Source organism: Orbicella faveolata, unplaced genomic scaffold, assembly GCF_042242905.1.
Source record: "Orbicella faveolata isolate gen_17 unplaced genomic scaffold, um_ofav_v1 contig_1, whole genome shotgun sequence".
Classification (NCBI taxonomy): Eukaryota; Metazoa; Cnidaria; class Anthozoa; order Scleractinia; family Merulinidae; genus Orbicella; species Orbicella faveolata.
The window spans coordinates 12186401-12197239 of record NW_028301536.1 but is presented as its reverse complement, the minus strand read 5'-3'; the positions used below and the strand labels follow the sequence as shown (position 1 = coordinate 12197239).

General features: G+C 37.4%; 2 protein-coding genes across 2 annotated transcripts; one reads left to right on the top strand and one right to left on the bottom strand.

Annotated features, from left to right (window-relative positions):
• The first annotated feature begins 386 nt into the window (after positions 1-386).
• On the top strand, positions 387-3148 carry LOC149118116 (uncharacterized). The gene is made up of 2 exons (XM_089276630.1): positions 387-903; positions 3096-3148. The coding sequence occupies exons 1-2, from the start codon at positions 387-389 to the stop codon at positions 3146-3148; spliced, it is 570 nt and encodes a 189-aa protein (XP_089132756.1).
• On the bottom strand, positions 3132-10801 carry LOC110041631 (charged multivesicular body protein 3-like). Its single transcript, XM_089289470.1, has 7 exons — positions 10670-10801; positions 8159-8219; positions 7799-7978; positions 7214-7335; positions 6367-6478; positions 5710-5750; positions 3132-5070 (listed from the first exon to the last, which is right to left on the bottom strand). The coding sequence occupies exons 1-7, from the start codon at positions 10712-10714 to the stop codon at positions 4978-4980; spliced, it is 654 nt and encodes a 217-aa protein (XP_089145596.1). The 5' UTR covers positions 10715-10801; the 3' UTR covers positions 3132-4977.
• Positions 10802-10839: the final 38 nt, after the last annotated feature.

Here is a 10839-nt window from a genome sequence, read left to right as displayed (position 1 = left end):
AAGACTGGTATCTACTAATATGTAACAAGACTAATAGTTAATAACAAACAGATGAGTCTGCGGGAGAGAAAAAAAAAATTACCATAATAATAATAACAATACAAAATGCTAGTAAAGAAAAAGTTTTTCACTGCCAACGTTTTCATTCAAGGCTGGCTTTAAATCACGAATTAACAATGTTTCCTTAATTTTACAATGTATATCTGACCTACCAGTCGCTAAGATATCAAAATTGTCCCATTTAATATTATGACCCGTGGAAGTAACGTGATCCGCAATGGCTGAGGTGTGACCGCTTTTAGCAAGGGCCTTAAAATGTTCAGTTTTTCTATCGTGTAGTCGACACTTTGTTTTTCCTATATAAGCACGAGCACTGTAAGTGGGTGATGAATAACAGTGCTCGTCCTACCATTTGGTTCAGATACGTTGACGACACCTTCACCTTATTTGACAATAAGGACGCTGCTGTTAAATTTCTCTCTTATCTCAACGACCGACATGTCAACATCAAATTTACCATTGAATTTGAACAGGATCACGAACTTCCATTCCTTGATGTTCTTGTCAAACGCCATAGCAATTCATTCTCAACATCCATTTACCGTAAGAAAACTTTCACTGGCCTTTACACGAAATGGGACTCCTTCACACCTCGCAAGTACAAGATAAACCTCATCCGCACCCTTACTTATCGTTGTCTTCGCATCTGTTCATCGTCTTCATCATTACAGTCTGCCTTGGATGATCTCAGGAAGCTATTGTCACGCAATGGTTATCCCCGTGGTATCATCACGTACAACATGAACGATGTAGTGAATAGACATCAAAACAAACCTAAAGCCCCTATCACTACAGTTCCCAAGAGAGAAATCTTCATTGTTTTACCATTTTTAGGGTTCCAAAGTAAAGTAATTACCCAGCAACTTAAATCTTGCATCTATAAGTTTTATGGTTGTTTTAACGTTAAAATAATTTTCCGAAACACCCGCCGAATTAAATCTTTTTTCCCGTACAAGGACAGGTTCAGCCGTTCTCAGATGTCTAAGGTGGTTTACAAGGCAAGCTGCTGGGACTGTGATGATTTTTATATAGGAAAAACAGAGCGTCGACTACACGATAGAAAAACTGAACATTTTAAGGCCCTTGCTAAAAGCGGTCACACCTCAGCCATTGCGGATCACGTTACTTCCACGGGTCATAGTATTAAATGGGACAATTTTGATATCTTAGCGACTGGTAGGTCAGATATACATTGTAAAATTAAGGAAACATTGTTAATTCGTGATTTAAAGCCAGCCTTGAATGAAAACGTTGGCAGTGAAAAACTTTTTCTTTACTAACATTTTGTATTGTTATTATTATTATGGTAATTTTTTTTTTCTCTCCCGCAGACTCATCTGTTTGTTATTAACTATTAGTCTTGTTACATATTAGTAGATACCAGTCTTTTTCTTTTTCTTCGCGTTTAAATTTCGATTGTAATCTAGTTAACGGTCGCTTCTGAAGATGTATGTTGTACATACGAAACGTCAAGGAAATTAACTTTGTTTAACATGCGTTTTGGTTCCATGTTTATCACCGCGGTTTGTGTTTTGTTTCTTCTAAAGCTTAAATTAATTAATAGCGGAGCTCCGGCGGCCCGAAGGGCCGCCAAGCGGAGCCCCATACTCATATAGGAAAGAAAAGGAAACCCATGAGTTGATTTTCTCGTGGTTATCATGGCTAGCGGTATTGCTCGTGGACGCGTACGCACGACGGCGACGACGACGACGGAGTCGCGCAACATGGTGGCCATACTCCAAATAATAGGTTGACAGAGACATGCAGCCTTGGTTTACCGTGTATTTCTTTGATATTGGACATCCATGTTATGATCAATTGACACCTGTCAAAACAAGGTATCCGCTGACCGGTATCACGTGACATATCGCGGGCTGAAGTTTACAGCTCATCGCGGTCGCGTGTTTTTTGAAGTTGACCGCTGACAAAGTGCTGGTTTTGGATTGGATCGCGGGCTCATCCCAGGTTAGCTTGTTGAAAATAGGGCAGGATTGTTCGGAAGCCGGTTAACGCTAACCCAGGATTAACAGTTTACCGAATTATAACGTTTTCGTCTATACAAATGCTTTTTACTGCTTTGTCTTGTGCATATAGTCATCGTTAAAACTCCAAACAGAAGGCCAAACAATATACAGAAAACCTCACGGCAAAGTTACAAAACTCAAATCAAAATTCGACCATTTCCTGGGTTATTTGGCTCTGAACAACCCGGCCCAGGAGCTACGCTTTAGGCTGGCCGAAATCTATATATTACGAAAAGCTAATAAATCACTCGCGTAACAGCTCGTCCGACGTGGTTTATTGCGCCGGTAAACACAAAGAAAGAGTCAGTGCTTTATTGCTTAATTAGAGTGCAGTGGCTGGAGGTCGTCCATGCAATGACAACGTTTTCTTGTTTCAATGATGTTTTGAGGAAGGTTTAGAAATATTACTGGATGATTTAATTCACAAGAACCGTAAAGAAAGCGAACTGATCACCATGCTTTTTTAAAACCTCAAAATTTCTCAGAGCCGATAATTTATAAGCGCGCGAGCACAACTGCAAGTTGCAACAAAAACGCAGTTCAATCCGCGCGATTTTTGCTGGAGCAAGAAGTTTAAAAGTACGTTGAGAAATGATTGGAAATCGTTATTTGAAGGACATTTGGTTAGAATTCTACGAAAACAATTAGATTATTCGCTCTCGATTTCTATGTGGTCATAGTTGATATTCGGCCTCATCAACTGGCTCATAGAAATCTAGAGCTCATAATCTAATTGTTGAATAGTGCATTGCCTTTCACGCGATTGCTCTTGTATTACTTCGTCAACCATAAGAGCAATTGTGGATGATAGGTTCTTCTTAAAAAGCGTTCGTATGTTGATCAGCATTTTCCCACTTGCACGTTGACTCATACATATTGCAAAACACTTTTTCAAAGCTCAACACTCAACTCAGGATCCCGAGTCCTGCTGTACTTTTCAAATTATAGAATATCAACGTTCAATCGAACCTATGATGCTCTTTTTTGTTTGTTTTGTTCTGCTTATCTTAGACCTTATAGAGCTCAAGTCCATAACAGCACCAACAATTTGTACAAGTCAATAAGTGACTCTTATTTCATTTTATTTTGACTGCTATTTTACAAATAGTTTAAGATACATGAAGACCAGTCAATTTCTAGTCTATACAACAGCAATGTGTCCTCTAAATAACCTATTTCTGTTACTGTCCTGAATTCTATAGGGAATTCTCTGCTAATTTAAGGGCCATAGGTGAACGAGCTTTTAACTTTGTCTGCGGGAGTAAACGTTAATCGAAAACAATCAAGGAGACCGAACGCTGTTCAAAAATTCGTCGGTATACAATATATCTCGATTTTCCCTAGTTTATTTTGAAGCGTTCCCCATGACAAGCGGTCCGGTAGCTTATTTCGTCAAGCCTGCACGCGCAGTAAGGAACAAAGACTCGAAGTACGAGATTAGTCATTACTTGCGTGGTTTTTCTCATTTTCTGCGCATGCGTAACCCGTGATCCGCCAAAGTCTTCTAGAAAAGCAAAGAAGCGCTGTAGTCTATTCACGAACCCTTACCCTAGCGCCAAATCTACACCTGTTGATGCCATCTTAGGGTTTATAAAACTAGAAACAAATTGCACCTTGATCAATATACTTTAGAATCTCTTTCAAATGTGCTAGCCTGTAAACAGGATCTCTAGTCGAGTATGGGGCGAAGAGAAAGTGGGAAGAAAGAGGATAGAAGAGAGAGAGGACGGGAGACAGAGGAGCCCCTACCCCAGTCACTCCTCGGCCACTTCACTCTCAGTCAGTTCCTTCTCGGCCTTTCCAGCCGCGGCCGGAGCCTGTTCACAGGCTAAAATGTGCAGATAAGCACCGTAAGGTAGTTATATTAAGTCCCTTTATGTTGCACAGTGTAACAAACAAGTGGAACGAGTCAAAGAGATCTCGACTGGTGAACAGCATTTTAAAGGATACTGCTAACGCTGCTGCCAAAATCTACAATAGAGCAGGGGACATGTCAGCCATTTGCACAACATTTTCTCCGAAATTAAGTTCTATGAAGAGGGTTTGAATAGGGGGTGTTGCAATCTCAGCTATCAGTTAAATTTTCAGCGATTTCTCAACAGGGAATTTTACAAATTATATATCAGTCAAAAATACGTCATTTAAAACGTTGAGCGATCCTCAGTTACATGAATCAGTTAATAATACAGCTCATACAGACCCTGGTCGACCCTCATTTAGTAAGATCACCACTTTGCTTACATTAAAGTGTTCTCTCTTAATGCAAGAATAGGAGCTTCACTAGAATACCTTCACTTTGATTTATTTCCGTTAACCAAACAAAGTTACTTTGCAGGTTGTAGAAATGTTATCAAATTCAAGACAAAATTACGTAACAAAAGTTAACTTGCTTAAAATTGAAGAAGGAGCATTCTCTGTAGATATTACCTGATTATATTAATGTTCTTTGATACAAAAAGCGACAACGCAGTCAAAACGGACGGCGACGGTGTTTCGCAGGCGGGTTTTACTGCTCTATTGCAGATGTATTACTAATGTTTCACTAAATTTCGACCAAAGCATCACATACAACAAAATATTGTACAAAAAGGCGGTGAAAGAAAACAAACAAACAAAAAAAACAAACAAAAAACAACCTACAATTGATTGTGCTTACAGCTGAAGTTTAAGTTAAGTGATAACTAGGCAAATAAAACCCAAAATTGCCCTTCACATACATGTACCCTCAGGGGCTTTTTCTTCTGACTTTTTGGGGGTACTTTTCACAATGGCCTAAAATGTCCCTCGTCGCTTGGTCCCTCAAATCAAGTACCTTGGTATGGGATGAAGGATCAGGAGACAACAAACATTGCACAATCTTAACAGTGAATTCTACATGTATGCTACTAATGATTTAACTACGAAGTGCCTCCAGTCGTGCCTTCATGTCTTCCATTTCGCCTTCATCATCAGATGGAACCATGGCTGCTGCACCTTCATCCTCTCCCTAGAGAAATGGAAAAGAGAAATTTGTCGAGCCTGCATCCCCATCACTGAAGATCAAGTTCTAAAAAATTACTTGAGTTCTTATTATTCGTGGAACCTTAGGAATAACGTTTACCCCTTCACAAGTCGTAAAATGTGCTCAAACCGTTCAGGCAACATTACAATTATAAGGTAGATGGGGCTCTGATTGGCTAATCAGTTCTCTCGCTCAACATTGATGTTGGTGGCATGCTCTCGTAGTACCTCTTGGAGGCCAACAGAGCCTGCTTGCAGGCTTTGTGCTCACCACAACAAGACACTTAACATGGCACCTTGGAAGTTTAACTCAAAATGATTTTGTTTTATTGGACTGGAGTGAATGTGGCAGTATTTATAGTACTACATTTATACAGTAACACCTTTATTAGAGACAGAAATACCTCATTAACAATAACCAAGGGAAGGTTTAGAAAAATATAAATCTGGACTTTGATGGTAAGGGTTACACCATAAAAAGACTGAGATAAATAATTTCGATTCCCTTTTATTTAACTCAACTGATTGCTTGAGAAATTCTTGATACATTTTAGGCTATAGGTAGAAAAGAGGGGGGGGGGGGGGGGGGTCATTAACTTGACAGCTTTTGTTTTACTGAACTCACCGGTAGCTTGTCTGATACATGCCCAGCTTGTCCGAGAGCACCTAAGAAAAAAGAAATTTGAGGTGGAAGTCAGTTTTGGAGAACTTTCTGCAGGTGCAAGTTGAGTTTGAGATTACTGTAGGTTGTAGTCAAAGAGAAGAACAATTGAAGAAACAGGACTTTGTCAAAGAAAAAGTTGGCAGAAAATGGTCAAAGAGATGTGGAATATGAAAGGTGACAAGGAGATTTAGAAGACATGTCAAGTACCAGCTGTCATTGTAGACATACATAAATTAAAATATTGCCCTCACCGCTTAAACATGCATGTAAAAGTACAAGGTGAATTACTGGTTTACAAAGTCACGTAAAATCTAATTTACTTGGAAAAAAGTAATTAAAATATGTCATTGTTCACTGACAGGAAAGTACTCTGGATGGAGCAAACAGCAACAACTACATGTATCAATGTTTTATCATTAAAATATGTTGCATTAGTAAGTAAAAGTAACTGGACCGAGAGGAGTACAATTCAGGAAGTAATCATGTGAGACTGATTTGAAATTGGTGCACAGAGAAATAGGCACGTGGAGAACCAATCACGATCAAGAATTTTGTTATATTGCACACAAAAGATTATTACGGTAACAACTCATGATAAAAGAAAAAAAAAAAAATTACCTTTTGTGACTTCAAACAAAACTTTGTCGACTTCCTCTTGGGCAGCCTCCTCCAAATCATCATCCTCCATTCCTTCAAATGTGTCTTCTAACATTTCTTCTATTATGCCTGCCTGCAAAGTGTTGATTTATAATTAGTTGGTAAGAAGTTGCTCTTTATCATGCTCTTAGCACCTACTTACATGTAGTCCTAGCATTTTGGATATTTTGAGTTTACAAGATTATTATATCAATTTTGATAACATTTTTGTGTTTTACTGGGTCAAACCACAAGATGACCAGGTTCGTGATACTCCCATTTGGACACAGTGGTAAAATTTGTATGGAACTTTATAGCTTGGATCGGCAGGAAATAAAAATGATATTAAATAGATATACAACCGCAATAAAAGTTTACATATTACCACATCAAAATTACAAATTTACAAAATTTCTTTAGATGATGTTGATAACAAAAAAGGCTCTAGGAGAGTCAATAAACAACAAATGGGCAACAACTAGAACTACTGACACGCATACTATATAACACATTCACCATAATTTTCATGTTATATGTATTTAACAAAAACTGTGTTTGAACCCATTTCCAAACACTGAGAAGAAAGTTGAAATACAACAACGTGTGGCAGATCACATTTTTTACATATTTCAAGGTGTTTGGAAATTTGGTCAAACACTGTCTTGAGTGTTTGATAAATCTTCTCAATTGAAACCAAAATTAAGGAGAAAATGGAGAAATAGGATTGTAAAATTCTATGCCACTTAAGATCAGATATCCAAAGACCATCACAGTCATGATAAGTGTAATAATTAAGTACAGATATGTACATGCTACGCAGCGCACATACCTTCATCATTTCTTTGGACAGTTCTTGCATTGTGGCCTGTATTTCTGGTACCTTTACCAACTGTTGCATGTATTTCATCACCTCACTACTCTTTTCTAGTGCACCAGCCATACGCAATGTTGCTGTATTGTACAAAATGAGTCAAACAGAATTTTCCTTAAATAAGCTTTTTTTTACAGTCATAGTGCAACTTACATGATTGCTATTACAAGTATGACCTGATAATTTCATATTAAATATTAAATTAAGATAAATAATAAGCATGTCAGTGGTTAGCCTGACATATGTACATTTCACCCCCCACCACATAGGGCTAGCCATATAATTATCCATTGTAAATTCTTACACTTTTTTCAAGATGTTGAATGGCATATTACACAATTGGGAAGCCTTATGTGATGTAAGGCCAGATTGCCATTTGAAGTCCCTTTAGGAACTTTTAATGGCATTGTTATGATCAGTTGATAACCATAACATAACTATGGTAAGTGTGTCATTAGAAGTAAACTGTAACAACAATAAAGACTGAAGGACACCTGTATTTTGAATTAATGTACAGAGATGACTGATTTGAAATTGACTCACCCAACTGATTTTTCATGCTCATCTCCACAGAGTTTAGTTGTGCCTTGGAGGCATAAATTTTGTTCACAGCTTTTCTTGATCTTATTATTTCTTTAGCCAGAATTACACACACATCTTTGTGGCCCTTTTTTGCAGCATCTTTAAGAGATCTTGCTGCTTTCTCTTCTTCTCTTTGAATGGCTGTAATAAATGTGAAAGTAACATAAAATTACATATAATTATTATTATAATTATTAATTATTATCTTTTATTCTTCAGGTGACAGGATTTCAAAAATCTAGGACTACATTTAAATGATATTTGGTTATTAAATTTTGTTTCAATAAAAATCTAAAAAGACTTCAAAAATTATTAACTAACCTCTTATTTGTCTGTCAAGAGCTCTGTTTTCTTTCCTTAGACCTCTACACCATTCCTGAACCTAGCATAATGCAAAACAGCAAATTCAGATTCTTTGAGTAATGAGTAGACCCCTCCCAGCATATGGGTCCATTGTTAAGGTCATTCCTCACATTTGCATTGCGCATCCTTACTGCGCATAATTTATGGCGTCATTAGCGCGCGCTTGTGCATGCGCATATTGAAAACATGACGGATTTGCCTTGATATTGAGCTCTGTCAGTTGAAAAATGGCTCTAGCTCACCAACGAGCATGGGCACCCCAATTTTTTTTCCAGTCGTTGTAATCAACTAATCATAAGCTTTGCATGAGAAAAGACTGATCTAATTTCTATTGCTGAAAATTGAATAAATAAGAAAAATAGCAAATACACTGTGGTCTTTCCTATTTTGCAGTCGGTAACCACGTCAAGAAATTTGGTTCAAATTTTTAATCAAGGATTTAGCTTTCTGTCTGAATCAAACTTAAACATTTATTTGTGGTCCGACACAATGTATTGACTGTAGTTTAATGCGTCTTCTTATGAGTCCGGGCTTACAAAGATGTTACAATTACTGGGAATGCGTTCTTATAATAAGCATTAAATAATGCAAAAATGGGGCATTTTCAATGCCTCACTGCTCGTTAATGAGCATGGGCACCCCCCTTTTTTCTTTCAAAATTGAAGTTATCATATGACAAATATTCAGTGGACAAAGTTTGAACAAAAATCTATTGTCACTTTTATTTCAGAGGAATTACCATAACTATGCGTGTACAATATGCATGTACAATATGCATGCAAGTTTGCTTTTTTATCACCAAATGTTTGATGAGTATTTTATTTAAAAAAGCCTGTTTACATGTATCAAGTGAATTGGAACAGGTAATGATGATTGAAAACAATGGACCAACAATAACAGAGAAAAGTCTGGATTAAATGTGCACAGGAAATGCAAGTGAAATGTATGCACAGGGCTGTGCTCTAGAAGTGCTTGGATACCACAGGTGACTAACTTTTGCCTTTGGGCAACCAGAAAAACTTACTTTTTTCATATACAGTAAGTATACTGTATGCTCAACTGTAAATGCTAAGCACCCAGGATTTCACAGGTAGGAAACCATGGGCTCCTCATAGTTGTTCTTAGACCACAGCCTTCTGAGTTTTTTCGCATACGTTATTTCTTGAAAACGAAGCGCAAATCAACAAAAACAATTATGCAACAATGCTTTTCATGTCAAAACAAGTCAGTCTGCCAAAAATTAGCTCAATCCTGCAAAAAATAAAAATCGGGCCAAAATGCTATATACTCTCTTTTTGCACGAAAGCCTTCAATTACTCTTGAGAACAACCCATTCTTGTATTCAGTCCTAATTCTCCTTGACCAGTGAGTGGAAAGTAAGTGACCAAGTAAGAGAAGTTCTGATTAAAAGTCCAAAAACAGAGGATGCATGGTTAATTTGTGCATCAGTCTTGCTGTCAGCAAATGGGACTAAAATCCTTGAACTTTTAATGTTCTGGTCAATTTCATTGGTCCAGTACCTGAGAACTCTTTCACGACATCACAATTGCTTGTTTTGTCAAGTAATTGCACGCTAACGAGTATTAGGATACTATGTACAAGACTGTAGAGTTTCTTTTGTTTGGCTCACACTTGTTGAGTGTTGAAGGACAGTTTGGTACAGAACTCTCATTCTTAAACTCTTGCAGTTTCTAGGTGGCCAAGGCATAACATGTGAGACTTGCATTTATTATATAAACAACAATGAAATACCAGGTGAGCTTTTGCGCAAAAACATGATATCTTCACACATGAAAATAACATGTTATCTTCACATGTGAAAAGAACACTGTTGCTAAGGTTACATTTAATAACTGGCATCTTTCGCAGCAAAAGCTAAATGGCTTGTTATTTCATTGGTGTTATATAATAAATAGAACATTACATGGCTTCTTGAAGATACAAAATTTTTCTTCTCAAAGAGAAATTTCAAATCCCCATGTGGCCATGAAATATCCTCCATATATTCAGCTGTATGAGTCAAGTCACTTAGCATTCAGTATTCATGCAATCAGCTTGGATTATAAACTGCATCTTGCTGTACACGTATATGTATTTTGTTCATAAAGGACCTTGACAGCATTAGAAAGCTTAAGCATTAAAATGTAGAGAGCTGAGTTCAAGTTTAGATTCCATTTTACAGTTTGTTTTCAGGAGATACTGTACTTTCACTTTGCATTAATCATTTGATTTGGCGGGCAACCATTCAGTTGACAGCCCTGCGTGACAAGCCGTCCAAAGATCTGTTTAACTTTCTTTCCCTTTGAAAATATAGCGCGTGGATACCAACATAGTATGACAAGAAAATAAGGAATGCAATACAATCGACATCTGATGTGTTTGAATATTGTCGATGGTAAAACATCATTTGGGCAACTACTTCTAACAATACAGTTTATGACCATAAAACAGCACGCAAATCAAACAGACCTGCTCCTTAGGCGTCTGCTTCGGTGTTTGTCCAAATAATCCCATCCTTGATTTTAGCAAAATCAAAAGAATTCTTCAGAAATAGGACTTAAATCGTGCATTTCCTTGCTGCACTGAAAATAGCTCTTGTATATATCCTGACGTCATAGCTTTAGTCAATTGGGGGTCGG

Bases quoted from the DNA above. Each gene is read 5' to 3' on its own strand.
- LOC149118116 (XM_089276630.1), top strand. From the start codon at position 387: ATGAATAACAGTGCTCGTCCTACCATTTGGTTCAGATACGTTGACGAC. The intron at 904-3,095 runs GTAAAGTAATTA...TGCTTATCTTAG, and splicing joins ACCATTTTTAGGGTTCCAAA to ACCTTATAGAGCTCAAGTCC.
- LOC110041631 (XM_089289470.1), bottom strand. From the start codon at position 10,714: ATGGGATTATTTGGACAAACACCGAAGCAGACGCCTAAGGAGCAG. The intron at 8,220-10,669 runs GTCTGTTTGATT...GCATTATGCTAG, and splicing joins AGCAGACGCCTAAGGAGCAG to GTTCAGGAATGGTGTAGAGG. The intron at 5,751-6,366 runs GTAATTTTTTTT...CTTTTTTCTTAG, and splicing joins TTTGTTTGAAGTCACAAAAG to GTGCTCTCGGACAAGCTGGG.